The sequence below is a fragment of the Gigantopelta aegis genome, chromosome 14 (assembly GCF_016097555.1).
Source record: "Gigantopelta aegis isolate Gae_Host chromosome 14, Gae_host_genome, whole genome shotgun sequence".
Lineage (NCBI taxonomy): Eukaryota > Metazoa > Mollusca > Gastropoda > Neomphalida > Peltospiridae > Gigantopelta > Gigantopelta aegis.
The window spans coordinates 38,562,561-38,575,480 of NC_054712.1; the positions used below are offsets into that span (position 1 = coordinate 38,562,561).

General features: G+C 33.6%; 1 protein-coding gene across 1 annotated transcript in view; it reads right to left on the reverse strand.

Moving 5' to 3' along the window:
• Window positions 1-3,926: 3,926 nt before the first annotated feature.
• LOC121388374 (mRNA (2'-O-methyladenosine-N(6)-)-methyltransferase-like) overlaps window positions 3,927-12,920 on the reverse strand; it is a 39,209-nt gene continuing 30,215 nt past the window's right edge. Inside the window, exons 13-14 of the mRNA XM_041519674.1 lie at window positions 9,790-9,864; window positions 3,927-8,664 (exon numbers count right to left, since the gene is read on the reverse strand). Of these exons, the coding sequence (XP_041375608.1) occupies window positions 8,526-8,664; window positions 9,790-9,864 (214 nt within the window). The 3' untranslated portion in view covers window positions 3,927-8,525. The remainder of the gene's footprint in view (window positions 8,665-9,789; window positions 9,865-12,920) is intronic.

Sequence of the window (12,920 nt, forward strand, 5' to 3'; positions counted from 1 at the left end):
GTGCAGATGTGACTATTATTTATATTACCAAATTACAACTGGATGATGAATACATGTAGCTAGAAACAAATACAAAAGGAATATTGATAATCAAAGCTTTATACATCTTCCAAAAATAATGTCAAAAGATTAAAGACACATACATGCTGAATTTAAGCTGCCACATAATTTCATATTTAAAAAACATGTTTATAAATATACTCATTGAACATATGATACAAATTAGCTGATTCTTCTTGAGATGTTGACTTGAAACAATGGAATATTCCTTAGTTAATTCAGTATTTGAAATACTGATACATTTAATTTGATTCTTCAGTTGCTGAAAATGGATTCTGTAATTATTGAACAAGATGATTCTACAAAATTGATTTTAAATATTGAAACAAAAACGCTAGTCATATGAAAAATTACTGAAACAAAACCGATTCTTGAGGAGTTGATTCTACTTTTGAAACACTGTTTCTAGTACATACCCATGTAATATATATATATATATATATATATATATATATATATATATATATATATATATATATATATATAACAAAAAGAAGTTTGCAATCTGGTACCACAACATAAATTCTACTTTAAAAGTAAACTACATTTAATAAAGTTGTAGTTACATATTTGATTTTGTATTGAAAATCTCCTGTTACTTACACTAACAGATTTTGCATCAGTTAAATCCGGTGTCTTCTTTAATTTTGAAGTCACTAGTTTTCTTTTGTTTAAGAACATTTACCAAATTGTTGAACGTTTTTGTCTTTCTTTCAAATTAGTTGATACAATATTGAAGCAAACTGATTCTGCATGCAGTGGTTCTATTTTTAGACTAATTCTAATGATTATTGTATGCACTGGTTCTATTTTTAAAAACTGATTCTACTGATTTTTGCATGCATTGATTCTATTTTTGAAGGCTCATTCTACTTGACAAGCTAATGAACAAAAATAACTAGAGTGATTACAAAACAAAAAGTTGAGGTCAACAATATTTAACTAAAAGCAGGTGACCCTCTTCCTCCAGATAAATTAGTAAAACAGTGAGTTGCTTGCTTGCAAAACTAAATTAAAAAAAAAAAAAATTCAATCTGGATCACTGGTCTACAATAATAATAATTTCTTAAAAATTACAAAATATAATTAAATAACCTAAGCAACATTCTGGTTATGAAAATGTTTATGCAAATTTGACCCTTCTCAACCAGTACCCACCTTTCAACCATGAAACCATTCACATATATATTGTATAAACAGCAGCAGATCAAAGGTACCATAATTTTAAAGAGGTGAGGTTGCAGTGTGTTTGTGTGTGTGGTAAGACAGTAAACTAAGATCCAGAGTAGCCCATTTTATGTAGTAAAATGTGTTTTTCTCCATGTTACAGTAAACCATTAACTTCTTAGATAAAAAATTAGCCAATGATAACATGCTTCAACCTTGGATGGTTGGGTGTATGTATATGTATGTGTATGTGTGTATATATATATATATATATATATATACACACACACACACACACACACATACAGTGGACTGTCTAAACCGGACTCACTTGGTACCGTCGAAATAGTCCGGTTTACATAGAGGACTGGTTTAGACAGAGTTCATCCAGAGTTATGGTTCTTGAATGATTGACGGATCGAGATCAACAATGTCATTTCAACCCATGGATGGTTGGGAAACAGTCATACAAGCTAGACTTGCAATCGATTATTTCACAGACATAAAAAATATACTTAAAAGGACATTCCTGAGTTTGCTGCAATTTTAAAGATGTTATCGACTAACAGACTTTTTAACAATTCAGGTTTCATACACTTAAAGGAAGTCAAAATTCAAGGGTTTTACCAAAATTCCAGGACCGTACCGAGTTTCCACAGGTCGTTAAACACGCAAGTGCCAACCATCTTTGTGGGTTTACAATAGATTCATTAACTTGACACGCTCCCTGAACTTGCTAAATACCCAGCGGCAAAAAGTGACAAACTTTTTTTTTCTCCAATATATGGCGATGCTGTCGCTTGGATCTCGTGGCCGCGTGATTCTCGCATCGCGAGATTAAAAAAAAAAAAAACATCATTCACATGTCAACTCAGCCGGTAAACATCGATTGGCCAGACGATTGGCATTTGATTATGCCGCGGAAATGAAACAAATAATTTAATTACATGTTAAATAAAGTAAATAAAGCCTCCGTTTTAGGCGTTTATATATTTTTTTGACATCAAATTATCATTTTCAAGGGTTTTCCAGACCGCAAGATGATTTTCAAGGGTTTTCCAGACCGCAAGATGATTTTCAAGGGTATTCAAGCACTGGAATACATTAGTTTATTTTCAAGGGTTTTCAAGGGTTTTCCAGGCGCGTACGAACCCTGACAATTGTAATTACATATCAAATATATTTTTCTGCATAAAATATTAGTGGCTGCATATTAAACGTGTTTCTGGTCGTTCTAATATTTGTACTAGGTTAAATTTGATTTTATTTCCTAAAACATGATTTATTTATTTGTACGTACGAAATTATTTTAATACAAAATCCAGATCCAACGGCCTACTGCAATAAGAGTAAACTTCACACGAGTGCAATTACATTTTGTATTTGATCTTGCGACGGCGTCCTCATCACTTGGCAATTGACGATCATTGTTCAATTAATTAAGCAGCCCGTCGTTCAGTCAAATCCCAATCTGGTGTAGACAGAGGTAATTAATGCATGAACGGTTCTTTCGTTCTCGAGTAGACAATACGGATTAGGCAGAGATTTTATACCTAAGAGATACACAGTAACTGGATGGGGCTTTAGAAATGGACCGGTTTATGCAGAGATCCGGATTACACAGAATCCGGTTTATGAGTCAGTAGATCCGGATTACACATATATATCCGGTTTAGAGTCCACTTATATATATGTATATATATATATATATATATATATATACGTCAACTTTCAAAAATCACTTCGGACCCCAATTTACAATTGCCAAAATTGTAAGGTATATTAGCTGTGGGGAATGGTTATATGATAATAGTGAATTAACTGGGCAAACATTACAACCAGTAGTTCAGTATTACAGTACGTTTTATGACCACCAAAGATCTTGAAGGACGATTGGGGTGGGGTCCGAAGTGAAATTTGAAAGATGACGGGTTTTTTTATATCAATAAATCGCAAATTCAAACAATAAAAATGACTAAAAACAAAACAACGACTGTACGATCAACAGAATGAAAAAGATTCACAGAAATAATGTTCCAGTGTGATTAATCGACCTTCCTGGATGCCCCACGCACACCTGTGTGTGTGTGTGTGTATGTGTATTTATGTATATATGTTTATGTATATACATACACAAAGTCACTGGCTGCAGTAATTGATAAACTTGATGCAGAGTTCAGTAACAACTGTATTTAGCTCGTTATATTGAAGTCTTGTTGAATATGTACATGTATATCTTGTGTCACAAACGTGGTCCAGTTGTTTTCTAATGTCCATGTTCTCCATGTACATCCAAAGGCTGAGATACGACTTGTTCCGTTGGTAGGAAAGTGCATGTAAAAGCTCCCTAGCCACTTAGGAAAAATGTATCAGGTGTCTTCTGAAGACTACATATTAAAATTACCAAATGTTTGACATCCAATAGCACATGATTAATTATTAATCAATGTGCTTTAGTGGTGTTGTTAAAAAAAACCCACCCTGAAACTTGTAATTTTGTGTCCATGTCCAATTGTCAAATTTGAATGTCAAAACCATGTACACATGTAATATCTCTGCACAAAGCAGAGTCAAAAGGGTGTTAAGAAAAAATTGTAATAGTATATTCCCTTAAAAACCCACTATATCCTTAAGAGGACTGCCACTCTCAAACTGATTTGACAAATGTCAATGTCATACAAAAAACAATGCATTCTTCGTTTGTTTCAGGTATTTGATGTCATTTATTACCATTATGTTATAGTTGTACTTGACACACTGAACCCTCTTAAACAAGAAAATATCTGTAATAAAAACCATGTAAAAAGAAATATTGTTGTACAGTGAGACCCGATTAACTAGCCACTTGACATACTACTTAAAATCATCTAATACGACCCATCTTATTATTGTGTGAACTTATCCGTCATAGTTTCCAAGAGAGGATCAGTTTACTTATAAGAAACAACTAATTAAAACCTTAGATGGTACAAGTGACCTACTTGAAGTATCTGTCTATCTCTAGAAACCTCTGTTAGGCGGCTACACACATTACCATGCAAGTTCTCTAAATTCTAAAATTAAAACATGGACGGTTGGAGACACACATATTCAAACATGCCATACTATTTGACAATTAATGATATTACAAATTAATGTTAAGAAAGAACAGATTGCAGGATCTGGTGCCAAAATCATAAAATCTGCAATGCATCTTAATAGATCAAACATATTCAAGAATTGTTATGATGTTAAATATAATAAACAATTTGATGTACAAAAGTAAAAACCTATACAAAACAAAATAAAATTAAGTAATAATTTATTATTCAACCTAAACGAAACCGAACAGTTTTTTTCTTTTCTTGTATTTTTTATTGATGTCAATGACAGTAATGGCAGATGCTCAGCCGAGTTCATGACTTTGGCACCAACATGTACAACCAATCCTTTTTAAACACCAACAGAATCTAGTTCGTGAAGGAAATAATTACACAACGCTACCCAAAACATTTACATCAACTCATCACTGGGTAAAACAATTCATGAAAAATAAAAAATAAATTAATACTTATGTGAAACATTTATACAACGGCACCAAACTTAAATTTACCCACCATCTTTCAAGCAGCCATGATTTCATCTTAATTCAAAATTTAACATATATATATATATATATATATATATATATATATACCGGGTATATATATATATAAACAAAACACATGACCAGCTATGAAATTAATCAATGGAAATGCTGCCAACTGTATACATCTATAATGCGTAGGCCAGTTAAAATAACACATTTTAAAATTTATTTCATGGTGAAAAACAAATTAAACTAAAACAATTAAATGAAATAATTTGAAATTGATTCCATGGTGAAAAACAAATTAAAATAAAATTAAATAATTTGCAATTACCCACAAAATATCTTTCAAAATAAGACATACCATGGATCATGTATTGACCTTCTAAAATGGTGTGTGTGTGTGTGTGTGTGTGTGTGTGTGTGTGTGTTTGTGTGTGTTTCAAGTTTTAATTTTACTGTCCTGTTTGCGGCCATTTAAACAAACATTGGATTTTAATCTATACAAAACTATTAAAAGTTTCAAATATAAAGCATTAAATTATGGATAAATAAATCTGTCATTGCATCTGACCCACTACTTCAGTTTGTTTTGTGAATGGCAGAAAAGCAAAATTGATATGTACAAAATTATTGTAGACAAAATGATTAATACTGAGCTAATGTAAATATTGGGATGACCAGAAATGCAATGGATATATAGATATTCATACTCCAAGCAAGTAATGTACTGTAAATCATAATATATTAATTAGCAATCTTAAAATTTATCAAAATCCATATTAGCATAATAACACTTTAGCGATGTCTGCTTTAATATCATTGGCTAAAATTACTTTTGATATAATTTTATCTCATGCAGCTTTACAGACAACTTACTTTTCATAGAAACTGGCAGTAATGTGTATACTGATTAACTTGGGTTTTTTTGCTACATCAATAGGTTAACCATTGTTGTGTGTTCAGTTAATAGCTGACAAAACAATCATACAAACATTTTTCAGAACAGTCTATAATTTGTCTTTAAATCTAGTGTCATGAAATATTATCATTTTGTATGATCTCGCTAAATTTGCTAATATTTTATGCTCTCTAGCATTTCCTGATTTACAGTATATTGTAACTTGAAAAATTAAACCGTTATATTAATATTATATTAGGAGAAAAACATATTACAATGGTTATAAACTCACAAACTGTTATCTAATACTAGGCTCAGACTGTCAACTGTCACGACGAAGTTGGTCAACTCGATGGTTGCATTGTAATTTCCCTAACTCCCGACTTATGACAGGTGCACTCAGATTAACAACTAAAAAGCAATGGATTATATGACAGGAATCGAGTTGTAAGAGCACTCATATCAGACTAGCAACTGGACAGTCGTAGAAGTTGTGACAGCAGAAAATTGGCCAACTTTCTGCTGGCCATTGGTAGTCTGATCCTAACATTAGTTACATACGGTGTTAGGTTCAAATTACTGTCTCTGAACTCTGTGTTGACAATAAACGTTATGTACAGCAACCAAACACAGAATATTATGCTGGAGTAGCTATTATGCTAAAACGAGTTAAAAAATACAAAGACAAAAGGACGAAAACACAAACAACTGAGGCAGATGTTAAGTAAAGCTTTCTTACTTTTAAAGACAGGCCTAAAAATTAATTTTCATATTTTAAATTTATAGCACCTTGATGAATGTCAGTGTATATGCATTTCGACAGGCTTAAAAATTCTAAGAATTAGGTTTTTTTTTACATACATGATATACATGTATATATATATAATGTAATTATTTACAAAATTGATAGAATGAACGTTCTATATAATAAAATCTTCAACACAACAACAATAATATACATGATTAACAAATAATTAATAAATGTTAAGTGAAGATACAATTTAATTAAAGTTTTATCTAAATGAGGTGATAATTATAAAATCTGTAAAGGAAAACAAACTAAAAGAAAAAGAAAGAAAACTCAATTAAAAATAATCAATAGGAAATTTTTCATAAAACTGAACTTTTATGCTATACCAAACCTCTCCATGGGCTTTGTGTTAAGCTTAGAGCCATTTTGGATTTAATATTAATAAATATGAAAACAATATTTTCTTTTGCATCACAAAATACTACTTTCCATATCAATATCATCCTAATGAATATTAAAGCTACAAAGTATTAAGAAAAAACACGGGGCAGAAATTGACCTTTTTAGTTGGTTATTAAATATACAAGTGTTATGTTATAAAAGTATAAAGCCACCTCTGTATTGTTATTAGAACACACAAAGGTTATGCTACAAACAGCAAAAACAATTCATAAGAATACACAAAAGTTTCTGGTTTGCTACATATAGCAAAAACAACCCTAATTCTGTCTTTGGTGGCCCCCCACCCGTCTTGCAAGGTGCAAGACTAAGAAATGTTGGCATTCCTGGTGGTTAAAAGCCATTAAAATCTCAAGATTTTAGGGTACGTAATTTGACCCTCAGTACCCTCTGGCAAAGACCCTGTCAGTCAAATATTAGGCGAGACCTTTTGTACCACAGTCATCAATGGAGTATAACAAAACTGCAGAGTTCAACAAATGTTTGAAAAAGTCACTAACCCTTACAGAATATCAGGCTAGTTCCCCATGTATTATAGAAAGAAATGTTTTATTTAACAACGCACTCAACACATTTTATTTATGGTTATATGGCGTCAGACATATGGTTAAGGACCACACAGATTTTGAGAGGAAACCCGCTGTCATGATTTGAATGTGCATTTAAGAGTATGATCAGAGAATGACAAGTAAGTCTCAGTTTGGATCTCACAAGATGATCAATTGGCAACTTTTTAATGAGCAGTGAAATCGGAAGTCTCGACTGGGATAGGAGGCTATGGTAGTGTTATTAATTTGCCCTAAACAGAAGCAAGAAGACAATAACATTTCTTGGGTCTTTGAAATAAGATTTTTTTCAGATTTTTTTGTTTAAAAAGGACTTTTTATACAATTTAAAAGACTTCAGACTCTGTGCTTATAAAACTCTTAAAAGTCTAGACTCCAGTCTCGAATAATATCTTGAGATTTTTAACACCACAGCAACACATACAAATTTCATGTAGTCTACATTTAAGTTTTATAAGCATGGGACATGGCGCCGATTGTTGGTTTTTTGGGGGGTTTTGATGAATATAATGGATAGACATTGTGTAACTTATTGAAAGGAGCAACCCAGTTCCTACTTGGACCTACTATTATTAAAGTAAAATAAAGTAATAAATAAAATAAAAATTGGATGAAAACTGGATGTTCTGTACGCACGATTATGTAAGTTTGCATGAATTTATATTCTATACATGATTCAGTATTGTGTACACATGATGAAATGAGTTTGAAATGATTCAGTATTCTGAACACACAATAAATTTAGTTTGAATCACTCCATATTTTGTATGCAGAATAAAATGATTTTGAATGATTAAATATTCTCTGCACAAAATGAAATGAGTTTGAATAATCCAGTATTCTGTAGACGGGCTGAACAACAGCAATAGTCTCTTGAAATAATGACACAAGTTTGAACGATTCAATATTCTTTACACTTGGTGAAATGAGCTTGAATGATTCAATATTCTATATGGCTGACGAAATGAGTACGAATGATGTGATGTTCTGTACACAGGATGATTTGTGAGTTTATGAAATGATTTACAACATGAAGGATATCAGCTTTTTGGTTCATGATGCATCTCGTGGTTTGGAGGCCAACATGAGATCATTAAGTCTTTCTGGCGTGGGACCCCACTTTGCCAAGCCTGCGTCGTTCTGCAGAAACACCACCAGGGTTCCGTGAATGGCCTTCACACTCATGTCACCTCTGTAAGAGAAGGGAAATCTAAATGAATAAACAAATAAAAGAAGAGAAAAGCATGAATGCATGAATGCATGCATGCATGCATGGAAAGGAAAGGAATGTTTGTTTAACGACACCCCAGCAGCACGTATTACTTGGGCTACTTGGTGTCTTAACACATGGTTATTTTTGACAGTTGGTTGAAAGGAAGGTTACTCTTTCAGAAAAGCTTCAAGAGATCTTTTATATGCATAACAGGATAGTACATACCACAGCCTCTGAGATACCTGCCATGGGTATAGTTGGTTGGAAACAAAACAAAATAATTGAAAGGGGTATAATCTTTTCAAAATGCCGTACAAAAATTAACAGAAATGTATTATGATCAAGTATAACAATAATGACAAAATGATTGATATTAAATCATCATTTTAGCATGTTCCACAAATTATAAAGCTATTCCAATATATCAAATATGTTTGTTTTGTTTAACAACACCACTAGAGCACATTGATTAATTAATCATTGGCTATTGGATGTCAAATATTTGGTAATTCTAACACGTAGTCATCAGACGAAACCTGCTACATTTTTCCTAATGCAGCAAGGATCTTTTATATGCACTTTCCCACAGACAGGAAAGCACATACCACAGTATTTGACCAGTTGTGATGCACTGGTTGGAACGAGAAAACCCCCAATCACTGAGGTGATTCAATCCTGCACTCAACTGACTGAACCAAATCCCACCCCTCTGATAGATGAAATGCCCCCCCCCCCCAATCAAACCTTTTTATTACTGTATTAAATTTTATAAAATCATACATACATACATACATGGATGCCTGGATAGCTCAGAACACATTGTGGTGAGTCAGCAATTTGCGGGCGATTCGGTGCCATAGGTTAGAGTCCCAGCAAGGGCATGAGACAATATGTGAGGCCAGAAAGCATTTAATTATCCCCTGCGCCAGTGCAGTTAATATCGCTGTTTGTAACAGTCAACCTTGACATACATACAATATATATCAATATCATACATACATAGATAGATAGTACGGATTGCCCCCCCCCCCCCCCCCCCCCCAATATAAAATCTGGACTACGCCAGTGTGAGACCTACAGTCAAAAAATATCACCACTGCTTACTTGTTGCATACATGCTGAAAACCATGTCTGTATTCGTGTTCAAATGGCGGGAAGATCAGCTGCTTTCGGTTAAATCTGAAAATATTAACAATATGTAAATCTTTAACTTAGACCATTTTTTTAAATGTCTGTTTTGCTGTTTATGCTCAAGACTACAAAAAAAAAGTGTTTGTTTTATAGAATGTGCCAACAAAAATTAGGTAGGGTAGGTCAGCCTTTAAAAAAAAAAAAAATTCTTCCTTTTATTTTACTATGTTTACCTCTACGGTTTCAGACAAAATGTTGTTTATGTATTCTTTCCACTTACACAGTAACCAAAAATCTAAAACAACAACAAAAAATACATCCAAAACAGAAAAAAAAGCCCTTTTTTCTAAACAATGTTGGGTTCCCTGAAACAAACAATTATTTTTAGGCCTCAGTGTAAAATTAAAAACAAAATTACAAACAGAAATTAAAAGACCTACTAGCCAAACCACTACTATAGGCTGACTGGCTTACACAAAAACTATGTTTTATATAAATGAGTAAAAACGTTTTGGACTGGAATTAAAGTTTTGGAACACAAATTATTTTTTAAAGGGACATTCCCGAGTTTGCTGCATTGTAAGATATTTCCGACTAATAAAATATTTCTACGATTAAACTTACATATTAAATATATTTTCTTGTTTAGAATGTCAGTATCTGTATGTTCTATGTGTTTCTGGTCATCTCAATATTTATAACAAGCCCAAACTGGATTTTGTCTTCAAATAATTTTGTATGTACGAAAAAATATATTTTAGGAAATAAAATGAAATTTAAAGTAGTACAAATATTAGAATGATCAGAAACACGTTTAATATACAGCCACTAATATTTTATGCAGAAAAATATATTTGATATGTAATTACAATCGTTTAAAAGTGTCTGTTAGTTGATAACATCTTAAAATGTGCAGCAAACTCAGGAATGTCCCTTTAAAACATCATAAACTTTTACATACATAAATAACCTAGTCAAGGGAGGTAGCAGACCTCGGCCTCGCTATTGATCAGAGTTCGACAAATCCGCTAGCCCGACGCCCGTGGCTAGTGGTTTTTAAGTTCGGGCTAGTGAGAAACGCAAACCACTAGCCCCTGCAGGCTAGTGGTTTCCCCCCTCCTCTCGTCATCGCTCGATCGTGGGTTTTTTTCTTTCTTTCTTTCTTTTTCTCTCGGCTGAAATTTCGTTTAATAAATTTGATTGTGACGTTTGTCATCGAATAATATCAACAACGCAATGAGTATATAATAATAATCCACTTGAGCTAGGTCTGCAAACTGCAGTAACATGCTATCTCTACATCGTCACAGATACAGCATGCATTGTTTCCCTTTCCCTTTCAAGTTTCTGGCACAGGAAATAAAGTCTAATGACATGCGTGTTTTGATTGGTTAGACACGTCACGTGGTCGTTAATCTCGCACATGTTTTAGGCTAAGAACTTGGAAATCACCAATCGCGACGACAGGTTAATCTCAATCAAGTAAACCCCAGCCATGCTTTGAATTTCAGTGTTTGTTTTATTCTAATTTAACACTTCGCTAACATGTGGTTATCGGCAATCAGGAAAACAATTTACTTTAATGGTAACCGCATATGCAATGACTCGGCTTGGCCTATTACGTGTATCGGTTTGGATAATATGTCACAGCTGCCGATACAAGATAATACCTTTTTTGTTCATCAATTAACAACGGATTAGATGTCGCCGTTATATTCTTTTGATATCGGTCTGACACGGAATAATGCCCTGTATTTGGCATCACCGTTCCTGGCGACATAAATAGTAGGCCCTAAATATATAACCAACTACCAAATACACAGAACCATCTATTACCGTGTGTCACACTGTTGTACCATCATTTAAATTTAATTATTTTGATAGTGTTTTTAGATACCAACCAAGAGTTTGCTCAATTATTTTTCCCCGGGGGGAGGGTAAAAACAAAAACGGGACAATGACGATGGATCACACTTGACAAAAGACAAAACGTACGACACGACAAAAAACTGAAAGTTACAACATGATTTAAGTGTTTGTTTTATTTTACTGTTATACTCGTAAATGTGTAATGTTACAAAAATTATATAAAAATCCAGTTATAATTGATCAGGAATTTGGGCTAGTGCTTTATCTTGGTGGGCTAGTGGTTTTCACAAACCCACTAGCCCTGTGGCTAGTGACTTTTCAAAATATTTGTCATACTCTGTATTGATGCTTTAGTGGTTAAGCCACGAGATGTACGGCTGGTCAATACTGGGTTGACATCCTGGTACCGGCTCCCACACATAGTGAGTTTTAACAACTCAATAAGGCCACCATACCAACTTCTCTCTCACCACTAACAACTAACCATCAATCTACTGTTCTGGGCCCCCGTTCCACGAAGCGATCTTAGTACTAAGATCACCTTAGTGCATAATGTAGCTATGCACTTAAGGTGGTCTTAGGGTTAAGATCACTTTGTGGAACAGGGTCCTGGACACACATACCAGATAGCTGGGGTGTGTGCCTAGGACAGTGTGCTTGAACCGCAATTGGATATAAGTACAAAAGTAAGTATAAATGAAATAAGGTAGTGGATACTTACCATCTGGGCTGTCTGTCAAGGTTAGTGGCTAGTCAGACGTCGGTGTAGTGGTCTTACACCTTACCTATTGAGTCGTTAAAACTTGTGGGAGCTGGTACCAGGTGTAATAGCCCAAAATATACCCCCCGTCAAACTATACCCCGGGGTATAAAACAGGCTAGCCCAGAGTATACCTCTCTGGCGTGCGCTACAACAGCTTGCTCTGAATGTGCACGTAAAGCCCTATGACCTGACCTGTCATATACCTCTCTAGTCTGTAGTTTAAAGTCCAGAGAGGTTTTTTTCCATCATAATTTATATATTTTGGGCTAGAGAATATCGAAACATCTCCTAAAATGACTAATCTGTGATAGTTTTATTTTTATGAAAGCAATAGTTTCTTTTAAAGCATTTATTATTATTATTTATTTATTTATTTTGTATACAGGTTAGTAATAAAAAATGAGGGTTAGGGTTATAAAACAGGCTAGCCCACTTTAACCCCGGGTATAGTTTGGTGGGGGTTATTTTTTGG